Source organism: Leptidea sinapis, chromosome 17, assembly GCF_905404315.1.
Source record: "Leptidea sinapis chromosome 17, ilLepSina1.1, whole genome shotgun sequence".
NCBI classification, from domain to species: Eukaryota; Metazoa; Arthropoda; class Insecta; order Lepidoptera; family Pieridae; genus Leptidea; species Leptidea sinapis.
In genome coordinates, this window is record NC_066281.1 from 10879944 (window position 1) to 10896364 (window position 16421).

Here is a 16421-nt window from a genome sequence, read left to right on the forward strand (position 1 = left end):
ACGCACTCTACGCTAAAATCGCGCTGCAGCTTTCATCACACGTAGGCAAAGAGTATAATAATATATAGGGAAAAGAGAGCCCTCTCTACGCATTATGAGCTGTCTATTTGAAAACTAGCGCCATCTGGAGATTGGCCCCGAAAATAACTACATATAAGCTCGAAATTATAAAATTCATTTTTAATGTTGTGACGCAATTAAATAACTAACTCTACTTTTTAATGTAGGTATTGCAATTTTTTTACCATGTTGTAATTGCGCGTAGAGTTAGCTATTTAATTTTGCCACAACATAGAACATAAAGGATAGATTTAGTAGTGTAACTATGCAAAATGGAACACGAGAGCTACATACACGCTCAAAGTAAACGCTAGAAGTAGCCGCCATTTTATGACCAGTGGGCAGTGACACAAATAAAGAAAAGTTGAAAGGTTTCAAAGCGAATGACAGCTAACAAAGCTTTCATTTTCGGGCCAACTAACAGATGGCACTAGTCTTCTGAAAACGTCACTGTAAGGCGTGTGTCCCACTCCTGCACGTAGGTATTTAATTTGCTTTGCTTTAAGTTTTTTTTTCGATGTTATATTTTAAGTCTCAGTTATACTTATATACTTGCTAAGCACTTACCTGCATTTTTGTATACTGGTAGTAAATTTAAAGTTTAATTACATTAATCACAAAAATTACTGAACAGATTTGAATGCGGTTACCACTGATCTACCAGCTCACATTTAGTGTTTGTTTCAATTCGATCGGTTCACAAACAATAATCTTAAATTAACGCACACAATTACTCAATTAGTCATATTGAATAATTGTTGGGTTATTGGGTAGTGACAGTTTCGTGGCTTTATTACTCATCCAAATGGACACTACATACTAGCACACAGTTTCCAATGAGTAATTGAACTTCACAAGTATTTTAATTTATGCTCCTAAATAAGGATGTCAACAAAATTAGGGGTCTAAATAATAACTATGTGACTTCTCTAATGAGTCGACTTATATCATTCGTTAATTTCATGTTCATACACTCAAAGCTTACGCTTATTGGCTGGTTTAGTAACCGCGTTTAAAATATTCATGGTGAACAGTGAATCACTGACCGGTTGTTTGACAGATGGTTAGGAATTAATAGACAGACTGTGCGTTACAAAATATTAAGGAGCTAATTCACAACATGACTGACTACGTACGATTTGTCAATAAAAATCGATTACAGTAATAATGAATTCGCTCTCTTTTCTATAAAGGCATAAAAGGCATTTATTTTCTCAAAATTGATTCCTTTAGAATTCTTTTTGATGTCATTTCTTATACTACTAGATACTACTACCGCTTCGGAAACAAATGGCGCTCTAAAAGAGAAGAAGCGGCGCAAGAAACTCTCCCAGCATTCTTTTTTTTGCGCTCTTTTCAATAAAAATATACAATATTGTACAGTCGCTATAAAATAATCACAATCTAGTCCCAGGCTGTCCGATCATTTAGATATTCAGCAGTGGAGTAATAGGATTTACGACAGAGCCATTTTTTTATAAAACATTTAAATTTTATTTATAGATAATGCCTGAACAGTGGCTCGGACTTTATTGTAGAAGTGTATACATTTACCCTTAAAGCTATTATGTATCTTATGAAGCCTACTAGAATTAGTTACAAGCAATCCCTTATTTCTAGTGTTATAATAATGAAAATCACTATTAAGAGCAAAAAGGTGACGATTTTTGTGAACATATATTAAATTTTCATAAATGTACTGACAATAAACAGTCATAATATTTATTTCTTTAAATTTTTCTTTGAGAGACTGTCTATAACCAAGCTGATATATAGCACGAACAGCTCTCTTTTGCATTGCAAACACTATATCAATGTCAGCAGCATGACCCCATAGTAATATACCGTACGTCATGATGCTGTGAAAATAACTAAAGTACACTAATCTAGCGGTCGCAACATTCGTGTACTCTCTAATCTTTCTAACTGCATATGCCGCAGAGCTGAGTCTATCTGCTAGATGGGTAATATGTGGACCCCACTGAAGCTTTTTATCTAACGTACGATACCCAAGAAGACCGTAGTGTCCACAAGTTCCAATTTCTGGTCATTTATAAGTACGTTGGTTTGTACCTCCGCTGTGTTTGGTGTAATGAACCGTAAACACTTTGTTTTTTTACTGTTTAAGTGCAGATTATTCGTCTCAAACCAACGCACTATCTTTGAGAGTGCATTGCTTACCTCGTCATCAATATCCGCACGTCGCTTCACTTTAAAAATAAGTGAAGTATCATCAGCAAACAATACAATCTCATGGCTATCATCTACCACAAACGGTAGATCGTTAATATATATAAGAAACAAGAAAGGACCGAGAATAGAACCCTGTGGAACACCTATTCCCACAGGTTTACCCGAAGACCGTTTACCATTTACATCGACTATCTGAACTCTTTCGCTTAAATATGATTTTAACAGATTTAGGGCTCTATTTTTCACTCCATAATGCTTTAGTTTTAGGAGTAAAGTTTCGTGGTGGACGCAGTCAAATGCTTTTGACAAATCACAAAAAATGCCCAATGCATCCTGTGACTCTTCCCAGGCGTCAAAGATGTGCTCAATGAGTCTAGTACACGCATTAATTGTTGATAAGCCCCTAGTGAAACCAAACTGATTTTTGTTCATTAATTTACAAAAATGCATTTGTAGCTGTTGAAGCAAAAGTTTTTCAAAAATTTTACTAAAAACAGGCAGCACTGAAATAGGTCTGAAATTAGCAGGGTCAAAAGAACTGCCCGATTTAAACAAAGGTATAACTTTGCTGTATTTCATGAGGTCAGGGAACACACCCTCATCTATGCATTCATAAAATATTATTGCTAATTCAGGTGCTATAATTTCAAGTAATATATATGGCCCCATAGGTCTTTTGTATTTTTTAGGTTAATTAATTTGAAGATTTTTATTATATCGCTACCTGTAACATACTTAAATTTCAAGTCAGTAAAAGATACTGGTACGTGTAATTTAAGCATATCATATGCTGCTTTTGGCGAAGAGTTAAGGTATTTGGTCGTGACAATCGGGATTTCGGAGAAGTACTTATCAAATTCATTTGCAATTTCTATTTCCGAATTTATAACGCGATTATTAATATTTAAACAGATAGAGGTGTTACGGCAATTCGATCTACCAGTTTCATTGTTAATTACACTCCAAGTTGCTTTTACTTTATTATTACTGTTTTTAATTTTATCTGCAATGAAACGTGTTTTCGCTTCATGACAAACTATTTTAAAGAGCTTGGAGTATTTTTTTACATATATTTAAAATTCTTCACTATTATTGTAATGTTTCTCATAATAAAGGTCATATAAGCGTTTACGACTTTTGTGGATACCCATTGTTGCCCAATCATTAAAACTATGTTTGTTGTTTACTGTCACCGTTACTGGAGTAAAAATCCTATCAAATTCCTCACAGAAGGAATTGAAGACTAAGTTGTAGTGTAAATTAGCAGTTTCGCCACAGTGTAAAAATGGTATTGTATTTACCAAATTATTTCTAAACCTCTCAAGATGGCTACCCGTAACTGGTATAATCGTCACCTTTTTTGGTCTGACATTGTCCAATCTTGTATTTACTTTTATAAGTTGTCCACTATGGTCGGACTGAAGATTATTAATTATGAGTTTACTAGTAATAGTAACATCTGTAAAAATATTATCTAAACAGGTTGCTGTTGTAGAAGTGATTCTAGTAGGTTCCCAAAATACGTTGAACAAATTAAAACTTTGAAATAATTTTTTAAGGCTAGTACAATTGGCCGAAGGTTCAAGCAAGTTTATATTAAAATCTCCACACACTATAATTGACTTGCTAGTTTTGCTAAATTTTGATAGTACCTCCGCCATTCTATGTTGGAATTGTTCATATGATGCAGTGGGCGGGCGGTATACACTTACAATAATAAATTGCTCTAGTTCTATACAAACTATCTCAATTAGTTGTTCTATAGAGAGATTAACAATATCTCTTCTATTTTTACATTTTAATCTATTATTAATAATAATTAGGGAACCTCCATGTATTGCCCTACTTCTACAAAACGAACTGACTACTTTATGTTCTCTAAAACTAAACTGGAGCTGATGACTCTTATGCCAATGTTCTGTAATACATAATATATCTATATTACAGCAGCTCAAAAACAGTTCAGTTTCTAATTCCTTACTTGAGATACCTTGTATATTCTGGTGAACAATATTTATGAGCTTTATATTATGATTATCTATAGCAGTAACATTTATATTTGGTGAATGTTGCCTATTTTGTATGATATTGCAAGAGTTGTCCTCCCTTGTCAAATAACTTAATTTAAATTAATTGAAGAAAAATCTTCATTGTTATATTTTTGTACATTAGTACTAATACATTCCCCAATAGAGGCTTGTATGTCGATTATCTGATAGAGGCATGTTTATTAAATAATACTACAGAGGAAGTAGTTTGTTGACTAAGACTATAAGCTACTAAAGTAGCCAGCTGTCGCTTAACTCTAAATGGTAGGTATAGGTTACCATTGGTTATTTTGAGTTTATAATTAATGAATTTATTTGTGTCAAATAAAATTAAATTTTCATTGTTGTGGAATGTCGCATTATACAAAGTTGTATTTAATAATAGTATATAGCTCTGCATATCTATTAGAGACGTTTTTCTATTTCGCACACTTTATTTTATCTATAAGCTAATGTTTTGTCAGTCTTTGATTAGACAAAGTAGCAATCCCTCCAATAAGAATTGTAAGGCCGCTTGTACAATATAAGAAAAATTGTCGAGCCTGTGCAAGAATACGTGTCGTTTCTACACACGAACTGTGAACTTCGGCGCTGATCGAGAAAAAATCTTGTAAGCGCTAGACACGACGTGTGAACGTTGCTGAGGTGCAGTGAGGGACGGGGTACAGTAAGTTGGTTCAGATAGTTAATGTCTTGTCTATAACAACACCCTCCGCACGACTGCCCGAAATAGTATTTTATGCAACAGTTGTATAATGAGGGTCGAGTCGTTTTTTGACCTAGTTTTACGTATCGCATACAATATTTTTCTATGACTAGGTAATTTTAAACAATATGTTATGTTTTTAAAGTGATAACCCTCACTTCTAGGATTAATACACAAATAAAATTGTAAATTTGTAGATGAAGCCACAACCTGAGAGTTGAACAAAGGAAACAGAATTTTATAACAAAGCGGTACTCGAACGGTTAGCTCAGTTGGTTAGAACACCGGCACGGAACGCCGGAGGTCGTGGGTTCGAATCCCGCATCGATCATAAAATTTTGTTTTTCAAATTTTATTTGTGTAGGTATTTTAAATAAAACAAGTACCACATGCTTTGGAGTTGCCGCTTAAATGGGCGGGAAATGTATTGTTTGAAAACAAAACTTTATGAACGATGCGAAACTCGAACCCACGACCTCTGGCGTTCGGTGCTAATGCTCTGCCAACTGAGCCAACCGTTCGAGTGACGTATCGTCATACAATCTTGTATGCTTTGTTCAACTCTCAGGTTGTGTCCAAGCCCATACAAGATTTTATGACGACACGTCACTAGTACGTTTGGCTCAGTTGGTAGAGCACGCCAGAGGTCGTGGGTTCGAGTCCCGCATCGTTCATAAAATTTTGTTATCAAATTTTATTTGTGTATTAATCCTAGAAGTGAGGGTTATCATTTTAAAATCATAACAAAATGTATTGTTTATACAATTATACATACTTATCTCTGGTGAGTGGTTTCAGTTTTCGTTCCAGAAATGGCAAAGGAACACCCATACCGACAACGCGGGAAAATTGAAAATTACAAAATGTATACCCATTTTTATAGCAGAATCTTGGCAAAGTATATTAACAGGTTTATTTCTTAAGTTAACGCTAAAATGTGTAGTTTAATGATTTAATCATGAAAATATTATCTATGTACTATATTTAATATGTACTACGTATTAACTAATATTTCTATGAACCTACAATAGCTAACTTAGATTTAGTTGTCTGTGACACCAAAACAACTACTTTTTTGGCGACATTATAGTACGGTCATAGACGAAGTATAGTAACTAGACATCGGTTTGGCGTGGCCAACAGGAGACAGATAATATCCTATATATATATCTATATATGTATCATAATATAACACAAGTGTTCTCTCACTATCACTTTTACATCGCACCATATTTCTTCGCACACACCACACAACATCGCACCATATTTCCTTCGATTCTACTTAAAATTGTAACTGATGTTGAATAACTAGTAGATATCTCACACGTTTCACAACAATAATAGCTTATTTTTACCGACGCAAATAAAAGTAAACAAAATATCAGTGCAGCGCTGTCAAGTTTGTTTAGCACACCGGGTGTGCTGACCTTGAAAAAACCGGCACGCATAGCGAAAAAAAAATCTAATCACTCTATATAAGACTCCGCATGAGTTTTTCTTTTTCTCGTGTGAGTGAGACGAAAGCTATCAAATAGTCTAGTTACTATACTTGGTCTATGAGCACGGTAAACAATGCTTTTTTAGGCCATAGAGTACAGACTTTTTCAATGAAGTATGTACTCATATTACTGATCGTGGCTGTATTAATCTATACTAATATTATAAAGCTGCAGTGTTTGTTTGTTTGTTTGAACGCGCTAATCTCTGGTACTACTGGTTCGATTTGAATGATTATTTCGGTGTTGGGTAGTCCATTTATCGAGGAAGGCTATAGGCTATGTTTATTTTTTCAAAATTAGGGATCCGTAATAAAATTGCTATTTTGTAACACAAGGTGTAAAATCGAAAACCTATTTTTGCGTGCGCTGCAAAAACTATTGACAATAGAACAAAATGATGTACAGGCTATAATATAGGCAATATTTTATTACTTATAAAACTATCGCGTGAATTATACTTTATATGGCAAAACAACGTTTGCCGGGTCAGCTAGTGACAGATAAAAGTAGAAGAGTTGAAAACCAATTTCAATGTTTGACATGTCAGTAATAGAGAGACGTTTTCGTGATCCGACAAAATTCTTGTCGTACACATGATGAATTGGACTCAGCAGCAGACACGGAGAAATTTCTTGCGTGTAAGAAAGCGGTTAAGTGAGAAAACTCGTAAGAATAAAATAAATTAGGCAATTTAGACATGATATATTAATAGTTAGTTTTATATTTTTTTATCTCCACCATAATGACGTGAATATTCACCAGCTGCGTCCGTGCATTTGGCGTGAGTAACTTGTTGAATCTGTGATAGTATTGCACGAAGTTGGTAAGAGCCATTTGCAGCAAACCCGATCCCGTCACCAGATTCGGGAACGACACGAGCACCTCCCTGTGTATTTCTTCCAGACTTTGCTTCCAGCTATTCGAGAACGACGCTACTATTGGCAGTGATTTCTTTTCCAAATTCGCCAGCTCAGACTTATTTTCGCTCTCCAACAACTGCGCCCCCTCTTTGACGAACTGCATCAGAGCTCCAAAATGGGGACTCAATATTTCTTCAACATATTCCGCACTCCTAGCCTGTAACTGCTCCCTAAAACTTTCCGCCTCTTTCGTATTATCTCTTGTTCTCTCCATGAGTATACTCAACACCATATCGTAATTATTGATTAAGAATATAAGCTGTTGAATCCTCTGTGGGAACTCGGCGGCCATTTTTAAAAGGAAACAATGAACCTCATCTTGCAACACTAGAAGTAGATTGCTCAGCTCCTGAGAGGGAAACTGTTCACTAAGGCTTAACATAGCAGCGGAGAACTCCGCATACCGCCTCGTAATCTAAAAAAAAAAATAAAAATCAAGCATCAATCCATAAATTCACTTGCTAAGTTAAGAAGTGTTCTAATATTATTTTCATCCGAATTCAATAAAATTCAGAAACATTTAGTTAGGTACTAATAACATTGAAGTTCTAACATATAGACAAATCCCGACGTAAGTTTTGACTGCTATATCTATACATTGCCGCATTTACTTCAATTGTTTTAAATATTCTTGGTCCATAAGCAGCAATGTCAAACGTTTATTCAATTCAGGTTCGTATATTGAATTTAGAATCCGATTCGGACAATGACAGGTGACACACGAATAAGAAGTGTGCTTACATTGTCTTTAAGCACACTTTTGCCGTTCCGCTGTAAGACTTTAAACAGTGGGAGGCTCCTTTGCCTGTAATGCCGGCTATTTTATGAGAAGCAGTAATGTGTAAACATTACCGTGTTTCGGTCTGAAGGGCGCCGTAAATTAATGGGCAAATGAGACTTAACATCTTATGTCTCAAGGTGACGAGCGCAATTGTAGTGCCGCTCAGATTGTTGGGTTTTTCAAGAATCCTGAGCGGTAATGTTATGAGCAGGCCGTATCAATTACCATCAGCTGAACGTCCTGCTCTTCTCGTACCTTATTTTCATAAAAAAATAATCTTCACGTTACTAGACTACACAAAACTGGGCACGTGATTCATATGAACGAACTGACAAGAAATGGCAACCCTACTGTCACTCTTTACAGTACATCATGACTTAGTAGCCCAACCCACCTGTTGTATGAAATACACTAATACTTATTAAACTTTAAACACGAATTACTTAAAATGTGACGTTTGTTGCTTGGAACGTTTTTCAGGAACTTCGTCCAATTAACAGTATGCAGGCGACGTGCCGCTTGCTGTATCACACTGAGTGTTGCTGCACTGCGCGATACAAAATGATTTAAACAATATTTCGAGTTATCCGTCTTGAAACTAAGACAAACGAAAACAATTTTATTAAATAACTTGACTTACATAGTGTGGACCGAGTTCTTTATTTGCTAACTTTGCTGGATCACAATCACGGACGCTTTGAATGTTCAGTTTTAAAACATACTCTAGTCTGGGCCACAACGAGGCAAGCAGGGAATCCCAGTAGCTAAAAACGTCATGAAATTAAAACAATAGGGAAAAGGCATAAAAGGCATTCAATTTCTCAAAATTGAATCATTTAGAATTCTTTTTGATGTCATTTATAATATGCTAGATACTGCTATTATATATTTTATTAAAAAGAGCGCAAAAAAGAATGCTGGGAGTTTCTTCCGCCACTTCTTCTCCCTCAGAGCGCCATTTGTTTTCGAAGCGGTAGTAGTATCTAGTATATTAGAAATGACATCAAAAAGAATTCTAAAGGAAACATTTTTGAGAAAATAAATGCCTTTTAGTGAAGTGCACAGAATTTTTGTATTTTTTTCGAAGTTTTACCCAATATTTGGTAAGTTGTTATTTCATATTACATCTAGACTATATTTCCAAGACATTAGCATAATTATAATTATATGATATACCTTAATATTTGTTGATATAAAGTCCTTTGTCTGATTATATTGTTAATTTATTTTGGAATATGGTGAAATGTTTACTTTACTTGAAACAGTAATAGTGTATTTTAATAAAGTTGTTCAAAAAGTGGCGTATTGCCGGAACGTATAGCGTTCGGGATGTTGGCTATTCCACACTCGTGCGTTTTCTTTCCCAACTGTCAAAATAATGTCTATTAAAAAGAAATAAACAAACCACGAAGTTTTTGCAACAAAAAAACTCATAGAAGTTTTTATGATTCATGCAAATATTTCTCAAAAGAAGCTACTAATTTGTTTCAATATCAGATTAATAATAGTATGTTTCAAACAGTAAATATGCAACCTAAAACTTCCCCAGTTAGTATAAAAAACTGTACCTAATTGAATTACAAATTTTATAAAAAATAAGCGGTCCCGCACGTGTACTGAACATCTATTTTTATTACAGTTATATATATTTATATATATATATATATATATATATATATATATATATATAAATGAATTGCTGTTGGTTAGTCTCGCTAAAACTCGAGAACGGCTGGACTGATTTGGCTAATTTTGGTCTTGAATTCTTTGTGGAAGTCCAGAGAATGTTTAAAAGGTGAATAAATATTAAAATGCTGGGAATTAAATAAAAACAACAATTTTGTTTATCCTTTGATGTGTCCTCCGTCGTTTGAAATGAAATTCAAAGAATAGTTTAAACTAAACTAATTAGAATCGTTATAATATCTCTCTAACTTTCTCAGGAATATAATAATTATTGTAGTATTATACATTTGTACGATTTAATATTTGGTAGGTCTGAGAATAAGACGACATCTATTTTTTTATCCCAAAAATTTTAATTATTGATTTTTCTCTTATTATTTTATGTGGCAATACAACGTTTGCTGGGTCAGCTAGTATATACATATATATCTCCCCAAGATTTGATAAATATAAGCAAATCCTTGAAAACACCAATTGTCGTTTAAACATACCGTGAGTTTTATGGTACGAGGGACGCAGGTGTTGTCAAGCGCCGCGCGAGCGCTGTTGTGTCGTTAAAAATAATATGCAGACCGCGAATAAGTATTGAGTTTGGGAGCAATAGTAGCATTAACCTATCAACTCTCGGGTGAACAGTTATAATTGATATAATATCATGCCGTTAAAAGAAAAAAACATTTAATACTACCTATCCAGGGCAGCAACTGCTCTTTTATGACACATCCATCTATATCTATTTATCAGTTGTATACACAGGAACAAAGCCAAGCAGTCGTAGCACTCAAGAACGTAATTTTCAATATTTTTCTGTAAAGAAAAGGAACATTTATTATCTATATATATAAATAAATAAAATTTGAGAGTCTGTTTGTAATATTGAAATAACCGTTTTTATTATATACACCAAAATAACATTTTCTGTCTGTTTTTTCTGGCTAATCTCTGAAATGGCTTTTAGGACTTTTTAGGCTTTTATTGGCAGGTAGCTGGTAATAAGGAGTAACTTAGGCTACGTTTATTTAAGAAAATGCTTTTATTTTAGAAAAATAAAGTAATTTTGCAATGTCCAAGAAACAGTGACTGTTTTCCAATTACAGCTTTAGAGCCCGTTATGCGGCATAATGTTGAGCGTTGAGTGTTCCAACTACAGCAACGCTTCGCACAATCGAGCACTCTCAAAAGTACTGCTTTCGCGTGATGCGTAGAATAGATACAAAAAATTTAGAAAGCTTTCGTTTCGTCGTACTTTTTTAGAAATAATACAACTTAATGCTTCTTCTTCTTAAAATAAAGGTACAAATTTACATGAAGGTACAATGAAAAATGATTTAAATATTCTTCGTTTATTGTATTTTGGTTTGAGCTGATGGTCTTGTACAGAAATTTATTGAACAGAAATATACTTTAGTCAACATTGCAATGGCTTGATCGATACATTTAATGAAGCAGATATCATAAATGTTTTCATGGAAATGAACATATTTATCAAAATGAAGAAGACAACATCTTATTTTGTTATTAGACTGCTAACTCTATGAATATTTTTTTTCAACACTGAACTTAGTACACACGCACTCTGCTGGTGCATTTTAAAACTATTTCATGTTCCAATTAAGCATCAGCGAAATTCGGCATTGTGCAGCACTGAGTCGCATTATGCTCTGTAATTGGTAGTAATAAAACTACCAGTCTAACTCTAAAAATAATTTATATGGCAAAACAATGTTTGCCGGATCAGCTAGTTTTTGAATGAAACCTTAAAATACTTATCTGTACTTTAAAAAAATAGATACTTACCACTAATAATGATAGTGTTTTGCCAAGGATCCTGTCGAAAAGTTCTTGAGCATGACTGCCCTTAACATGGAAAAATTCAGTTGTAAACAGGTACTCCCGACAACTGTTGTCAACAAGTGCATACTGTAGACTTCTGAACAGTGCTTCATATGAATACTGGAATAATTATTAAACCTTTAGACAATCTAAGTTAGATAGGTGTGTTTATTTTTCCTAAAATACCTTGACTTCAAGCTCTTGTAAGCCAATTTGGTCAAATAAAGATGTAACCGTTGATTATCTTTGCAGGTGAATGGGCGTGCAATGGTTTTCTATCAAGGTACAGAGGATCTAACTAGTCTTAGTTGAGGTTTGGAATATGCAAAGACTCCTTACTGTAGGTATTTAGTTACATAAGGAAAAATTATATGAGTGGGTATTCAATGGAAGTTTGGTTTAAAAAAAAACAAAACCAAATTAAACTAAATCAAGTTCAACACTAGTCCTACATTTATCTAGGTTCATAACGAGGTAGGCACTTTTTTTATGGAATAGGAGGACAAACGAGCGTACGGGTCACCTGGTGTTAAGTGATCACCGCCGCCCACATTCTCTTGAAATACCAGAGGAATCACAGGAGCGTTGCCGGCCCTTAAAGGTGTATGCGCTTTTTTTGAAGGTACCCATGTTGTATCGTCCCGGAAGCACTGCACAAGGAAGCTCATTCCATAGCTTTGTAGTAAGCTCCTTGAAAACCGCACTGTGGAGGACCGCCACACATCCAGATGGTGGGGATGATATACTAATTTGTGGCGTGTCGTGTGAAGGTGGAACTGCCTAATTGCCTATATGATACACACGCCCCTGTGTATGGAGGTTTTGTGACAACACTGTTCTTGTGCGGTGTTTCTGGGACAATACATGGGTACCTTCAAAAAAGGCGCGTACAATTTCCTTAAAGTCCCGCAATGCTCCTGTGATTCCTCTGGTGTTGCCAGTGACTGTTGGTGGCGGTGATCACTTAACATCAGGTGACACATACACTTTGTCTTCCTCTTCCATAAAAAAATGTACTGTGTGTTTATTTTGCATGAAAACACCTTGGCTTCAAGCTCTTGTAAGGCCATTGCCAGTTAGTTTTTTAATATCTTCGGATGTGTATGGAGTTTTCGTCACTATGTATTCATACACAATAAAAGTATCATATAAACATACATATGAGTTCCACATAACCTTGGTACATTGGAACATGGTGGGTTTTGTTAGGGATTGAATGGGCAGGGAGATGACAAAATAGCACTTGACTTTTTTTTATGGAATAGGAGGACAAACGAGCGTACGGGTTAACTGGTGTTAAGTGATCACCGCCACCCACATTCTCTTGCAACACCAGAGGAATCACAAGAGTGTTACCAGCCTTTAAGGAAGGCTTTGCACCACTAACACTCTAAACAAACCCCACTAGAAATTTAAGGCATCCAATAAAATAGTTTATTTACTTTGGTCTTTTGCTGAGCATGCGGCACAATTATTGGGGCTTCTAATTGTTGAGCTAAAACATCCCCTCGGTTACCAATCGTGAATATAGTACTTTTGTTCTTCAAATTAGATTTTTGAAAGAATCCACCTCTCGAGCCATCTTCTATTCCCATTAGATCATCTTTTGTGGGTACTTCTTCATATTTCAATTTATCTAAACGGGAGGCGTAAGATTTAAAGTATGAATAATAAACCTTACTGAGTGTATCTATGTATTCATTGCACACTTCTTGTGCGACATTTCTCTCATTCGCTAGAACAAATTCAAAGAAGAATTTATACTTCAGCATTGCATTCTGGGGTATTTGATAATTAGCCATCGGTTTGCGAAATTTGTATATCTGTTCTAGAATATATGTTCTAATTTTTGAAATGGCCTTTATTTTTAGCTTTTCTAAAACATCCTTAACATCATGACAAGCTTTAGTCTCTTTGAACTCTTGTTCTTTGACAAAAGTTAGTTTTTGATTTAGTATAGCAAGCTGAGTCATAAATTCTTTGTCTGTAACAGGAATGTTGTTTATGCCCCTAAAAAAAAAGAAAATATTATAAATATATCTACATATTGTATGCAATCAAAGACGGTCAAATAGATTGTTAAATTCAATAAGTGATAAAATGCTTATTGACAATAGAAGTGTTACTTACAATATAAGTGTCTCAGACACTGCTATATCTTCAATAAAGGAAGATAAAGGTCCCTTCAAACTCTGTCTATTAGATAACTGTACCGACATGTTCACCGACCTCTTCTGTAAGCTTATTATTTCATTACTTATGCTCCCCAAATCATTCTAAAAAAAACATATTCTATAGATAATAATAATAATATTAACACACATTTTACACAAATAATCTTGCCCCAAGTTAAGCATATATAGTAGCCTGTCTTATGGGTTACAAGACAATGATATATGTAATACAATATACTTACTTAAACATACATATATTCATATAAACATACATAAATACATTTAAACATCGATGACTCGGAAACAAACATCTATATTCATCATATAAATGTTTGCACCTACCGGGATTCGAACCCGAATATAAATGGTGTGTTAGCAGCCTAACCTACTAAACCTAAGTTTGCACCTTTTTTTTATAATAATAAGGGACGAGACGAGCAGGACGTTCAGCTGATGGTAATTGATACGCCCTGCCCATTACAATGCAGTGCCGCTCAGGATTCTTGAAAATATCAAAAATTCTGAGCGGCACTACAATTGCGCTCATCAACTTGAGACATAAGATGTTAAGTCTCATTTGCCCAGTAATTTCACTAGCTACGGCGCCCTTCAGACCGAAACACAGTAATGCTTACACATTACTGCTTCACAGGAGAAATAGGCGCCGTTGTGGTACCCATAATCTAGCCGGCATCCTGTGCAAAGGAGCCTCCCACTGGTGACCTACCGGGATTCAAACCCAGGACCTCTAGCTTAATAGATATGATATAATTAATTTCTTGCACAATATTTGAAATAATAAATAGACAAACACATGGATATTTTGTACATATTCACTAGTGATGTAGCATAAGATATGCTGTGTTTAATATCAAAATGAACACACTTTTTTCAGAGGTTGGATACATAAATACTTGGTGAATTGATAAGAGGCAATTGTGTTAACAAATAATATAAAGTTGTAAATTTATATTGTTCTTTGACAAAAGTTTAAAAAACTACTATTATATTTTAAGCTATTGCATAGCTTCTGTCCCGGGCCTTGAGCGTGGAGACTGAATCCAGAAATTCCGTAATGAAAATAACCTAACACTTACTTACTAGATGTATATAGATATTTCGGCACGGTCATTACAGTTGCTGTGGAACAGCGGTTATCACGTATGCTTTTTGTGCAGAAGATCCCAGGTTCGAGCCTGGGGTACATCTTGATTTTTTTTAATATCTTTATTATTATTTTTTTAATATTATGACAAGAATTTTTATTTAGTTTCACCTGTCCCGTTGTCTGCCTGTTATCAAATCTTGCAAGTTAAATTATACTCACTTTACCCTTTGCTTTTTTTAAAATTTATTTTATTAAAAAAAAATACTGCATAAATAAATAATTATAATTGCATAAGTTGATAAAAAATGCTATGCAATAGCTTTACTGCAGCAGTCCCTGAGAGTGCCACACATCTTTTTTAATAAGTTTGCATTCGATCTTAAAATTTTAAGTTATCCTGGTGTTTACTTCACCTTAATAATGTTAATTTACACTTAAACAGCTTTTATTCTATACACAAACTCTTTAGTAATATTTATTTTATTTCATTGGGAAATGTCAGCTTGTACTATTCCAATAATTATATGTCTTGAACACTTGATACTGATCCTATTATGTTTGTTTCCAGGATGTTATGTCATGGGTCTTCAAAAATAGAGTAAGCACCTCCCTAGAAGTCCGGAAACACTTCTTTGATTTCTTTGGTGTTGCAGGAAATTGTGGATGGTGACCTGCACACTCATGTGTGCTAGCTACTCTTCAATTAAAAAAAAATAAGATTAAGTTGTAATTAAATACTCATTGATTACCTGAAATGTTAAGAGCATATTCTCCATTCTCTCAAGTATTCCATCACATTCTTCAATTTGATTGTGTAACGAACCAATGTTAGAACTTTCTTTCAAGTAATCTGCCACTGAAGCCTTTTCAGCTTCTTTGATGTTTTTATCAATTTGCAGCGCATATTCTCTGAGATCCGTACCATTTTTTAAAACTTGTTGGATTTCATAATCTTCTAAATCTTTGTTTAAGTTTTCAGACCCTTCACTTTGATCAACAGTAGAAAGCATTTGTTTACCAGCCATTATATCTATCCCAATTAAGACATACTGTTGTTGTTATTATTAATAAATAATTTATTAAATTATTTAAATGAGAAAAATACAAATATTACAACACACTCAAATCATAATCATAGTGCTTTCTCAAAAACATTAACACACAGGATTAAATTTATTATATAAAATAATAGCTTAGTTACACATGAAAAAGTGACTGATTTATTTTATTTAAATTTGTAAAATACTATAAATATCAGTTACACTTTGTAAACGAAATCTGTTTATTTGGACATATACTATTAAATTATTTTTTTATATTAAAAATTATTAATAAAAAAGTGTCAACTCTGTATATCAAGCTTAAAACGTCATTTGTCAGTTGTCAGTTTGTTGTCAGAGACGAGTTATCACT

General features: G+C 34.2%; 1 protein-coding gene across 1 annotated transcript; it reads right to left on the reverse strand.

The window, feature by feature from the left end:
* Positions 1-7193: 7193 nt before the first annotated feature.
* LOC126968914 (vacuolar protein sorting-associated protein 52 homolog) lies at positions 7194-16195 on the reverse strand. The gene is made up of 7 exons (XM_050814108.1): positions 15758-16195; positions 13857-14002; positions 13169-13736; positions 11691-11846; positions 10582-10700; positions 8848-8971; positions 7194-7841 (listed from the first exon to the last, which is right to left on the reverse strand). Exons 1-7 carry the CDS (start codon positions 16031-16033, stop codon positions 7212-7214), a joined length of 2019 nt encoding a protein of 672 aa, XP_050670065.1. The 5' UTR covers positions 16034-16195; the 3' UTR covers positions 7194-7211.
* Between the last annotated feature and the right edge of the window lie 226 nt (positions 16196-16421).

Bases quoted from the DNA above. Each gene is read 5' to 3' on its own strand.
- LOC126968914 (XM_050814108.1), bottom strand. From the start codon at position 16,033: ATGGCTGGTAAACAAATGCTTTCTACTGTTGATCAAAGTGAAGGGTCT. The intron at 14,003-15,757 runs GTAATCAATGAG...TGTTTTTTTTAG, and splicing joins ATATGCTCTTAACATTTCAG to AATGATTTGGGGAGCATAAG. The intron at 13,737-13,856 runs GTAAGTAACACT...CTTTTTTTTTAG, and splicing joins GTGTCTGAGACACTTATATT to GGGCATAAACAACATTCCTG.